The sequence below is a fragment of the Hyaena hyaena genome, unplaced genomic scaffold (genome assembly GCF_003009895.1).
Source record: "Hyaena hyaena isolate Hyena2069 unplaced genomic scaffold, ASM300989v1 scaffold_289, whole genome shotgun sequence".
NCBI lineage: Eukaryota > Metazoa > Chordata > Mammalia > Carnivora > Hyaenidae > Hyaena > Hyaena hyaena.
Window position 1 is genome coordinate 1,015,533 of NW_024080920.1, and position 12,987 is coordinate 1,028,519.

Below are 12,987 nucleotides of genomic sequence, written 5' to 3' on the forward strand. Positions count from 1 at the left end.
AGTTTTCTGTATCATTTAAACTTTTATGTTATGCACTTCATGAAAGAGGCACTCTCTTTCTTTTTTTAATCGTCCACCCAACATGGGGCTTGAACTCACAACCCCGAGATCAAGAGTCACATATTCTACCAACTGTGCCAGCCAGGTACCCCCTTAGGCACTCTCGCTTTCTGATCTCTACACTCACTAGTACCTTGCTGTCAGATAAATAATGCAGGACTTCCAAGTAGGTTCTAACCCAAAGCAGCCATTCTAAATTATGGTCATATGCAGAAATTATATGAAAAGACAATGCTTTTTAAAGTAATGAGGTGAACTTGTTAAAAATCATCATTAACTAACTGCTCACTTGATCAACAATTTATTCTTCCATTAACAATAAAATCCCAACTTGCTCCACAGTAGCAAAATTATGTTCAGAGGTGTTCTTTATTCCAAGTGATATCCCTACTTTGTGTTTTGTAATGATTGACCCCTAGAGGAAAAAGTCGAAGCAGCAAAGAAGTTCACTCAGTAAGTCTAAGAGATCAAGAAACTGGACAAAAAGCAGGGCCAAGAAAGATTTTAGAATATCCAGAAAAACAGGAAGAAACTACCTTTGCCCATCATACATCCAAACTCCCCCTACTCCAGCCCAAAGCTAAAAATCACAGACTTAAAGAGATTTAAAAAAGACAAGATGAATCAAAAATAAATTTGTGAAATACAGGTCTCACAAGTCTCTACCACAACAGATGCCATAGTTAGAACAGACTGGAGCCAACTATTTCATGGTGAAAAAGATCAGTAAGAAGCCTATTAATATGTAAATGTTAAAGGAGTAACATTATGAAAAATTTAATGAATGGTGGTTCCACTGCCTTTAGAAACTACAACCCAAAATAAAGAATTTAACTTGAAAATAAATTATACTAAATGTTCAAGAACTATCATTTGATAAGGGAGAACAGTGGTAGAAAAAGGTCTGTGCCAACTTTAAACTGCAGCTGTAGTGGAACACACTAAAAGCCTTGTTTTATGACAAAAGCAGTGAAATAAAAAACAATGGTTTTAGACCTACCACTAGTGTCAAATGCTCATGACCATAACTTTGGCTTTTTCCAATGGAAGGCTTTTGGGATAAAAGACCATACAATAAGGAAAAAAAAAGAAAACAAAATTGACAAAATTCTCACACAAGCCTAAAACATAAGGGGCGCCTGGGTGGCTCCCAGGATATCTTTATGTGACTTCGGCTCAGGTCATGATCTCACAGTTCGTGGGTTCGAGACCCGCGTCGGGCTCTGTGCTGACAGCTAGCTCATAGCCTGGAGTCGGCTTCGGATTCCACGTCTCCCTCTCTCTGACCCTCCCCTGCTCACGCTCTCTCTCTCTCTCTCTCAGAGATAAATAAAACATTAAAATAAATAAATAAATTTTTTAAGAAGACTAAAACATAAAACTTGTCTAAGAATTTTCATACATTTTAATACATCACAATAGAAGATTAAGAAATCTAACGTATACAATGAAATTCAAGCATTCTTTCTAAATAGGACTGAAATTACAAAGCATTTAACTGAAATCAATGTATGCTACAGTAGGGAAACCGCTCCCCAAACTACCTCTTTCAGACTGAGAGGATTCTCCACAGTGCTTTTCCTGTTCCTTCAGCAAAAACACTACAATTTGCAACCCATTATTTCCTTTCACATAGAGTTGGGGTTTTTTTTTTAGACAGAGATTATTCTAATTAGTACCCACTCACCTTGACTATCAATTATCCCAAACAATGACACTTTATGGAAATTAAACTGTATGTCACTAAATTTGGCGAGCAGACGCAGCAATACCTTCCCCAATTTGTCACTAATAACTTGTACATTAATATATGCATCTAAAAAATATCACTGTAGGGTGACCACAAAAGATTAAGCATATAGTTGGTAAGGGCACTGCTGTAAAAATGTACTTTTACTAGGTATTCACCATCACAGGCATGAATATTAAACATCCCCCTGTCAATTCTTCACATTTTCTACAAAGTTGACCCAATTTCAAAGCTGACACTTAAGTTTCTACCTTTAGAAGGATAGAAAAACAAAAGTAATTGGCTGGTCCTAAAAATGTACATCATAACTACATGACTAAGATACTCGTTTAAAACTTATGCCAAGATAGCCCCTCCCTTCAAAACAAACCAAGACTGACTCACTGCTCTATTTTACTTAATTTTGGAAATAAAATTAAATGGATTCCTTAACACTAATTTCCTGTCTCTGCCTCCACCATTTGAAACATTCCACCTTCAATCTGTGATCATTCCTACAAAATGATAAAAATAAAAACAAAAAATTCTCCGTATCTTCAAGTTATTTACGTTGGGATAAAAAACAATGATACAGTGGAATGAAAATAACCACTGTTCTAAAATCATGGGTGGCTATGGAACAGTCCTACTCAGTGAAACCATCTTACCTCAGATGATACTTTTCATCTGAGACCACCCCATTTGCTAAAGCTAACCACCTGAGCAAAACGTTTCAATTTTGTCTTCCTAAAGTGGGAAACTATCAATCTCCGGTACACGTTCCACTGTCTACAGATATTTCTACATGGCGGGGGAAGGGGGGGGAAGCTAGTAAAGTTGGTGGCAGGGTGAGGACAAAGGGCATTTGAAACACCACTGAAGTCAACAGAGAAAAGAGAACAGAAAGGGGGCTAAATCAGCGTTCCCTCAAGTCAGATAAAGGCCAGAAAACGCACCCTTGTTTACCACCCCTAGGGTCCTATTCATTACCGCCCACTGGAATGCAAAGTTGTAACTACCAACAGCGCAGGAAGCCCATCTAATCCCCAAAGTGTCAGGTCACTAGACAGCTTCAGGAATGACAGACTAATACCCTTCCCCCACCCCCCAAAAAAGAAAGGTCCAATCCAGTAAGTGCAGGTCACTTTGCCCTCTGGGGCAGTTCCAGCCGGCGCGGGGAAGGTTCTGATGGGGAGCCGAGAAAGGAAAGACCACCTTTCTTCCCACACACCCTCAGCTGGGGAAACAAAACAAAGACAGCCCTCCTCCGCCGGTAGCCACTACCCTAGCCAGAGAGGTTTTCCTATTTCCCGGTGCAGTCTGGCCGCCCGCCCCCGCCCCCATGACAAAGAAAAGGCACTTGGTGAGCAAGGCCTTCCTGCTTCCACGAATGGGGGGAGGGGGGCTGCCGAGGTGAGGAGCCCCCTCTACACACCCGCGCTCGCACTCTTGGCCCCGCAAGCAGCAGGGAGCTGAGGCCTCGGCCTGAGGAAGTGAGGGCTGGGAGGGGTGGGGGTACCTTGAAGTAGCCGCCTTCGTAGAGGGTGTTGGGGGGTCCGAAGATGGCAACCTCCCAGTTGTAGAGGTCGGACTCATCCACCAGGGTGATCCGGAAGCCCTCCACCGGCTCCTCCTGCAGGGATTTCAGCTCGAGCATCAGGGCCTTCTGCGAGCTGGTCATCTGCTGCTGGGCCATCACGGCGGCGGCGCCGGGCCGGAGCCCCAGTCCTCTCGCACCGGCCGGGCCGGACCAGGCCCCTCCCCTCCGCTCGTCCTCGCCCGGGCCGCACCGGGCTCCTGTCTTCACACACCCGGCGGGCCGGACCAGGCCCCAGACGGCCCGTGGGCCGGCCCGGGTCCTCCTCACACACGACGCGGGCCGGACCAGGCCCTTTTCCTCACACTCGGGCCAGGTGGGGGGAGGGGCTGAGGGAGTTAGGGGAATTCGCTCCCGGTCCCGGGCCTCCCCCCCCCGGGGGGGGCCTCAACTTGGCGGGGGGGGGGAGAGGAGGTGGAAGCGGAGGAGGGCGGCAAAGGGCCTGCGATGGTGAGGGGAGGGGGCCGAGCCGGCCCGGGAGCGCCGCGCTCGCTCGCCCTCTCGTTCTCCTCAGGGGCTGCTGGGGCCGAAGGGCGCGCGGGGCCGAAGGGCGGGGGCGAGCGCGGCGCGCGGGGGTCTCGCGGCGGCGACGGCGACGACGGCGGCGGCGGCGGCTGCGCGGGGGAGGGGCGACGACGGAGGAGGTGGAGATGAGCTAGAGCGCCTCGCGCCGCGGGAGCTACGGAGCCGAGAAGAAGGAGGGAGGGTGAGAGGGAGGAGGGGCGCGCGCCGGGAGGGAGGGCGGCTCTCGGCGGCGGGCGGCCCGACGCGCGTGCGCACGCCCCTCCCTCCCCCGCCCTGCTCTCCCTCCTCCTCCTCTCCCTTCCCCGCCTCCTCTCCGCCACCAGGCGCGGTGGCGGCGCTTTGTGACGCGAACGCGTGTCCCCCGCCCTTAAAGGGCTAAGCGGCTGTGGGGGCGGAGGGTAGCCACAGGGGATGCCCTTGGCCCCAAAATGACTGTTGTGCGGCTCGGCGCCGCGGTTCCCGAGGAGCTCCCGGGAAGGGACCACTGGTCCTAGAACTGCCAAGCGCCTTCCCTTCGTCTCCTTCTGTGTATCCACAGGCTTCGCAGCCATCCTCCGACGAACTCTGTTCCTCTGCAGGCCCCTCCCCATGACACAAAGTCCGCCGTCCCTGCACTCAGTAGGTGCTTGACAAGAAGGTGCTGAGTTTATGGGATTTATGGGTAGGAACAAGTGTCCCGGCATATATTTTGCAGGGCCCTTAAGCTAGTGTGTCCTAGGAGGACAGTGTGTCACGGGGGGAGTCTATTCCCATCCGAGAAATGGGGAAGGCAGATAGGCCAGCTTCTACTTCTCTTAACTACAAAGAGGAAGTTGTGGGAAATAAGGAGAGAAATAATGACCCAGACGAAACCTGGGTTCCTGGCCCTTCTCTGTGATTTGGGGCAAGTGCTCTGGCTCTCTCTCAATTATTTGTAAAATGAAATTCTGTCCTGCTTGGCTGGCTCAGTGGAGCATGCAACTCTTCATCTTAGGGTTGTGGGTTCCAGCCCCACCTTGGATTTAGAGATTACTTAAAAATAAAGTCTTAAAAGAGAGGGGCGCCTGGGTGGCTCAGTCGTTGGGTGGCCGGCTTGGGCTCAGGTCATGATTTCACGGTTCGTGGGTTTGAGCCCCGCGTCGGGCTCTGTGCTGACAGCTAGCTCAGAGCCTGGAGCTTGTTTCGGATTCTGTGTCTCCCTCTATCTCTGACGCTCCTCTGCTCACGCTGTCTCTCTCTCTCTCTCTCTCTCTCTCTCTCTCTCTCAAAAAAATAAATAAAACATTTTTTTTAAAAAGAAAGAAATACTGTAGTTGAACTTTGATCTTGACCCCCCTACAGATCCTTTCAGCTTGAAGGTCCAACCTGGAAATGGAGGACTTTTAAGATAATTATAACTGAAGTGAGATGTGGAGACAGTCTTAAATCCCCGTGATTTAGAATACCTATTTCTCTTGGGAAGGCCTGTCCTGTGAGAACTGCTGAAACATTTCCTAGAAAAGTCAGGATACTATGTGAGTTCCATACATTTAGAATTTTGAGATTGAAAAGATCTTAAGTTCCAAACATTTACATTATCCATTCCTTATTCATCAGCTTCTGTAATAGAGGCTTAATTACACCTAACTTAAAAATCGTAAATATTAAATGAGATCATCTATATACAGCATTACTAGCATATGGTAAATGATCCATAAATAGGAACTTTAAAAAAAATAAATACTAAGGCATAGCTGTATTCTGGCTACCATCCCCTCCATTTTTAAATTAATCAATTTATTTATTTGTTTAAGGAGAGAGATTCTCAAGCAGGCTCCATGCTCAACACAGAGCCCAATGCAGGACTCAATCCCACAACCCCAGGATCATGACCTGAGCCAAAATCAAGAGTCCAATGCTCAACTGACTGGGCCATCCAGGTGCCACCCCTCCTTCATTTTTAAGAAAGATTTTATTTTGGGGGCACCTGGGTAGCTCAGTTGATTAAGCGACTGACTTCAGCTCAACTCATAATCTCAGAGCCCTGCCTTGGATGAGCTTAAGCCCCACTCGAGGCTCCGCACACACACACACACACACTCTCTCTCTCTGTACACTTGGGGTTCTTTCTCTCTGCGCCTCTTGCACTCATACTCTCTCTCTCTTAAAAATAAATATCAATAAATAAATAGATTTTATTTTTAAGTAATCTCTGCACCCAAGGTGGAGCTGAACTCACAACTCCCAAGATCAAGAGTCATACACACCACTGACTGAGACAACCAGGCACCTTGATTTTTTAATAAACAATTTTTTACAGTTTTAGATTTATAGAAAAATTGAGAAGGTGTTACAGAGAGGTACCATATACCTGACATCCCAATTTCCCTTAATAACATTTTACATGATATGGTACATTCATTATAACTAATAAACCAATATTGATATATTATTACTAAAGTTTTTACTCACATTTCCTTAATTTTTACATAATGTCCATTTTCTGTTCCAAGATACCACACTGTATTTAGTTTTTATGTTTTGTTAGGCTTCCTTTGTGCAGTTTTTCAGACTTTCCTAATTTTTGATGATGAAGGTTTTGAAGAGTGCCAGTCAAGTATGTTGTAAAATGTCCCTCAACTAGGATTTGTGACATTTTTCTCATTATTAAACTGGGGTTATAGGTTTTTGGGGTGAAGATCACAAAGGTAAAATGACTTTTATCATGTCATATCAGGGCACATACTATCCACATGATTTATCAGTGTTGATCTTGACATCAATCACCTGGCTGAGGTAGTGTGTCAGGTCTCTCCACTATGAAGTAACCCTTTTTACCTACTTTCTATACTCTTTTTTTTTTTTTTTTTTTTTTTTTTTTTTTTTTTTTTTTTTTTTTTTTTTTTTTTTTTTTTAGTTCTAGGAGAGAGAGAGAGAGAGAGAGACATGAGCAGGGGAGGGTCAGAGAGAGAGAGAGTCACAGACTGAAACAGGCTCCAGGCTCTGAGCTGGCAGTCAGCACAGAGCCCGACGCGGGGCTCGAACCCACGAACCGCGAGATCATGACCTAAGCGAAAGTCGGACGCTTAACCGACTAAGCTACCCAGGTGCCCCATATACCCTACTCTTTAAAAGGAAGTCACTTTGGGGCGCCTGGGTGGCTCCGTCAGTTGAGTGTCCGGCTTCGTCTCAGGTCATGATCTCGCGGTTGGTGGGTTTGAGCCCCACATCAGTCTCTGTGCTGACAGCTAGCTCAGAGCCTGGAGCCTGTTTTAGATTCTGTGTCTCCCTCCCTCTGACCCTCCCCTGCTCGCTCGCTCTCTCTCAGAAATAAATTTAAAACATTTAAAAATTTTAAAAAAAGGAAATCACTTTGCAGAATCCATAATGAAGGAGCATCTTTATTTTTACTGTTTTTCTTTTTCTTCAGAGATGAGTTCTCAGTATTTTAAAGAATCTTTCCCTAGCTCCTAACTCTGCTTTCTAGGTCTTGCAACCAAACTCCACTGGAAATAGGCCTCACTTCAGAGGAGGGCGAATGTCTTAGTCAATACATCTTCTTCTCCAAAAATGATGCTGTAACTAGTTCTGACTTCCCTTCCTCTACCATTCAATTTAGGGACAAGAAGATTGCTGACCTGGAAACATAGGAGATGATGTTGACACCTTTAATAACAAGGATGTGAGTAGACAAATAGGCAGAAAGTTCATCTTCAAAGCATTTCACCCACATAAACTCATCACAGTCCCACCCTGACCCAGAAGATGGTAGATCCCTAGCCTAACCCACTGGAACATAAAATTGACACTCAGACGAGAAGATTCTCCCTGGGTTCAAACAAACTCATAAACTCATACTAAAGATCTACAATGACTATGGCCCTAAGATAGGTGGCTAATAAACATATATCTGTGTAGGAAGCTTGTATCCTAGTGTATTAATGAAGTATGTACTTAGGGTTCTCTATTATGGGTTCCAAAGAACTCTTAATTCCACAGAATTTGTCTCATGCCTTTTTATACTAGCAGGTAAGACATTGTTTATTAGTAGTTTGCAACTGTGTCTTATTCATGCCTGGATCCACAGCAACCAGCACATTGTCTGACACAAAGAAGACAGTAAGTAATTGTTCTCATGGGCTTACAGCCAAGGGCAGGAAGACAATCAGCAAAAACAAATTGAACCCCACCCTCCACCCCCATGTCTAATTGGAACTCTTAGACACATAGTAGGTGCGCAAGATTATAGATTCCACAAGTGTGACGAGTCTTGTTTATGCAAGCTCTTTTTTTTAAATATACAAACCACTACAATGTTTGGCACGTTGTAAGTATTCATATTTATCAGAAGAATGAATGGCAGCTTCCTAGAGTTTTCTAAGTGTTTTTATAATGACAGGTAGATTGACTTGACTAGTGGTGCCCTCTGGTGGTGAAGAAAACAGGACACATCCTCCGTCTGTGTGGCATCACCTGGTGCTCCTCAACCAGGGCTCTTCTGAACAGATTCTTTCTTCCAAAGGGAAAAGGTATAGAAATCTTGGAAGATAAATGAGAGTTAGGGGTATTAGCTTTAGAGAGGTCAATTCTGACCTTAAATAATGACTCTTTAGGGGACCAACATTTTTTTCATTCTGCATATGTTAACGCATGTTAAGTCCAATAGTGTTCTTAGGGGCCACAATCTTCCCTTAATAATAATAGCTAACATTTGCTGTGCATCAGTCTGTAACAGACTTTTTATATGTAGTATCCTATTTAATTCTCTTGAAAAACATAACGTCCATACTAGAACATCTATTTTCCTGAAAATAATAAAAGTTAGAAAGGTTAAGAAAGTTACCCAAGATAGGACACCTTGTGGCTCAGTCAGTTAAGTGTCCGAGTCTTGATTTGGGCTCAGGTCATGATCCTGTGAAACGTGAGATGGAGCCCTGTGTCGAGCTTGGCACTAACAGCACAGGAGCCTGCTTAGGATTCTTTCTCTCCCTCTCTGTTTCTCGCCCCTCTCCTTTGCACGAGCTCTTTCTTTCAAAATAAATAAATAAACTAAAAAAAAAAAAAAAGTTACCCAAGGTAACCCAGTGAGTAAATGACAGAACCTGGATTTGAACCTTGGCCATCCCACTTAAACATGACTACTCCTAACCAAAGCACTGTAATATTCCTATTCTAATGTGCCCATAACAATCCACACATATCACATCGCCTCCAATGCTATACTGCAATTATTTGTTTACATTTTGTCCCAGCCTCTGAGGTGCTCTTAAGAGTAAGTTATTCATTCAATAAATATTTATTGATTGCCTGCTATGCGACTATGTGACAAGCCCTATGCTAAATGCCAAAGTTACAATAGTGGATGAGATGGAAGTGATTTAATGATTTAGTTATGCCCTCATGGAGGTTACATTCTAGTGGCTGAGATTGAATCAGACAAAAATCAGTAATTACTAGACAAATTATACTGCAAGTTTTGGTAAGTACTAATGTAGGTGACTAAATTAGGGCCTAAAGCTGAAAATGTTGGGGTGAATGCAATTTTATTTTTTTGTTCGTATTATTCTTTTGGGACGGTGAGTGCAGTTTGTTTTTAAATATTTTATTTTTAACCGATCTCTATACCCAGGGTAGGATTCAAGAGTTACATGGTCTACCATCAGAGCCAGCCAGGCACCTCAGGGGTGAATGCAATTATAAATGGAGGCAGGGCAGGGGCAGAATAAATCTCTATGAGATTATATTTAAATGAACACAAGAGCCAATAACCTCCTTGTGCCCACTCTTTGCCCCAGATGATGGGCTATACACAAGTTATGCTGCTGTGGGGGAAGGGGGGGTCACGCTGGTTCCCCCCACCACCCCCAAGCCCACCTGTCACAGGGAACTTAGAACCTTAGTGTATTTGTTGTGTGTGCGGGGGGAGGTTAAGAAAAAGCCCCAAATCAATAGTTTTGGGTGTTTTTGTTTGTTGTCTGTTTGTTTTAATGACTCAATAGCAAACTCCTAGGGCTCCCTCCCCACACCTGTGCCTCTGCTTGCTGGTAGCAAGCAGGATACTGGGGCTGAGGCTGCAGCTCAGGGTGAAGTAGGGCAGGATGTGGCTTTCCAGGCTTGCTTGGCCTCAGGGCTGACACCTGGATCTTGGGGCAATCCATCTGGTCTCTTAAATAAAGGTCAAAGCTGGGATCTAAAAAAAAAAAAAAAAAAAAAAGAATAGAGGGACCAGCCTATAAACTATGAAGGCAAGAACATTACCCCAGGTTTCTGGCTTGTGATCATCATGTCTTACTTATCTCTTTATCCTTGACACTGAGCACAGGACATGCCATTTCTTTCTTTCTTTTTTTAAATTTTTTAATGTTTTATTTATTTCTGAGAGAGAGAGAGAGAGACAGCGTGAGGAGGGGAGGGTCAGAGAAAGAGGGAGACACAGAATCAGAAGCAGGCTCTAGGCCCTGAGCTACCTGTCAGCACAGAGCCCGACGCGGGGCTCGAACCCACGAACCGTGAGATCAGGACCTGAGGCGAAGTTGGGTGCTTAACTGACTGAGCCACCCAAGTGCCCCAGGGCATGCCATTTCTTAAGTGCCATCCAATGTAGAACGAGTGGTTGACTTATCTGTCAGCTTTCTGATCTTCCTCAGGGCTTACTAGACTTCATTGGTGCTGCTTCATCTTCTCAGTCAATCCAAATTCAAATTATGCTTCAAGACCCATCTCCTCCAGGAAACCTTCCTTAGCAATCAAAACGTTCTTCAGCCAGGAGCACCTGGGTGCCTCAGTCAGTTAAACATCTGACTTTTGGCTTCGGCTCAGGTCATGATCTCACAGTTTCGTGATTTGAGCTCCACATTGGGCACTGGCAGTGCAAAGACTGTTGGGATTCTCTGTCCCTCCCCCCGCCTTCTGCTCCTCCCCAACTTGCACTGTCTTCGTCTCTTTCAAAATAAATAAATAAACTTTAAAATTTGTATATAAATAAAGCCATAAAGCAGGCAATCCTGCCATTTGTAACAATATTGATGAACATTGTGAGCATGATGCTATGTGAAATAAGTCAGAGAAAGACAAATACTGCATGATCTCACTTATATGTGGAATCTAGAAAAGCCAAATTTATAGAAACAGAGAGTAGATTATGGTTACCAGGGGATAGGGATAGGGGAAAATGGGGAGATACTGGTTAAAGGATACTAGTTACCAGTTATAAGAGGAATAAGTTCTGGGACACCTGGGTGGCTCAGTTAGTTAAGTATAACTCTTGATTTCAGCTCGGGTCATGATCTCACGGTTCGTAAAATTGGGCTCCGTGTGTTGTGGAGCTGCTTGGGATTCTCTCTCTCTCCCTCTCTCTCTTTCCCTCCCCTGTGCTCACTCTCTCTCTCAAAATAAATAAACTTTAAAAAAAAAAAAAAGAAGAAGAATAAGGGCGCCTTGGTGGCTCAGTCGGTTAAGCCTCCGACTTTAGCCCAGGTCATGATCTCACGGTTAGTGGGTTTGAGCCCCATGTCAGGCTCTGTGCTGTCAGCTAGCTCAGAGCCAGGAGCCTGCTTCTGATTCTGTGTCTCCCACTCTCTCTGACCCTACCCTGCTCATGCTGTCTCTGTCTGTCTCTCAAAAATAAATAAAACATTATTTTTTTAAATAAATAAAATTTTTTTAAAAAATAAAAAGAGAGGAATAAGTTCTGGAGATCTAATGTATAGCACGGTGACTATAGTTAACAATACTGTATTGTGTACTTGAAAGTCACTAAGAGAATAGATCTTATTTGTTCTTACCATAACAACAAGTGGTAATTATGTGCGATGAAGGATGTGTCAAATATGTTAACTAACATTGTGGTAATCATTTTGCAACATATACATGTGACAAATTATCACATTGCATATCTTATGCTTAATATTATACAACAGCTAGGGGTGTCTGAGTGGCTCTATCGGTTAAGCTTTGGCTCAGGCCATGATCTCATTCATGGTTAACAGGTTCGAGCCCTGCATTGGGATCCACACTGATTTGGGAGCCTCCTTGGGATTCTCTCTGCCTCTCCCTAACCTGCGCTTTCTCTCTCTCAAAAATAAATAAATAAACTCTAAAAAATCCTTTTTTAAAAATAGATTTTACTTTGTAATTTTTAATGTTTTATTTATTTTTGAGAGACAGAGCACAAGTGCAAGTGGTAGAGGGGCAGAGAGAGGGACACAAGATCTGAAGCAGACTCCAAACAGACAGAGCCTGATATGGGGCTTGAACTGTGAGATCATGGCCTGAGCTAAATTCAGACACTTAACTGACTGAGCCACCCAGGCCTCTCTAAAACAATCTTTAAAAAAATGTTATACATCAGTTATATCTCAGTAAAGCTGGGGAAAAAACAATCAAGACACTGAGCAAAAAGGACAGCAAGTTCGAAGGCCCAGGACAAAAAACCCAGATAAGTAGGGAAATGCCAAGTAGTTCAATATGGCTGGGGCATAAAATTTAACAGAAACAATGGTCAGAGGCTAGAAAGGTTGACAGTGGTCACATTCATTCATTCAGCAAACACTTATTGAGTATTTGCAGTATGCTAGGCATTGGCCATGTAGACATGATCCTTGTTTTCATGGATTCACAGTCAAGAACAAAAGAGACAGCTAATAAACAATAAAAAATTTGTAAAAAAAAAAAAAAAGTCCTAAAAAGAAATAAATGGGATGATGAGATAAGGAAAAACAGATTTCAAATTAGATGATCAGGGAAGGCCTAAGTAAAGAGGTGATACTTATGCTGAGAATTGAAAGAGAGAAAAAGTCAAGAAAAAGTATTCCAGGCAGAGCAAACAGCTTGGCTTAAGTCTCTGAGATGTGAAAGAACATGATATAAGTTCTTGGGGCACCTGAATGATTCAGTCATCTGAGCATTCGACTTTGGCTCAGGTCATGATTTGATGGTTCGTGAGTTCAAGCTCGGTGTTGGGCTCTGTGCAGACAGTTCAGAGCCTGGAGCTTGCTTCAGATTCTGCGTCTCCCTCTCTCTCTGCCCTCCCCTGCTTGTGCTCTGTCTCTCTGTCTCTGTCTCTCTCTCAAAAATAAATAAATATTAAATTTAAAAAAACATAAGTTCGTTATTTTCC

At 44.0% G+C, this 12,987-nt stretch overlaps 1 protein-coding gene across 1 annotated transcript in view; it reads right to left on the reverse strand.

Annotated features, from left to right (window-relative positions):
• Positions 1 to 4,086, reverse strand: part of UBE2R2 (ubiquitin conjugating enzyme E2 R2) — a 115,237-nt gene extending 111,151 nt beyond the window's left edge. The window contains exon 1 of the mRNA XM_039247056.1: positions 3,309 to 4,086. Coding sequence (XP_039102987.1) covers positions 3,309 to 3,485 — 177 coding nt within the window. The 5' untranslated portion in view covers positions 3,486 to 4,086. The remainder of the gene's footprint in view (positions 1 to 3,308) is intronic.
• Between the last annotated feature and the right edge of the window lie 8,901 nt (positions 4,087 to 12,987).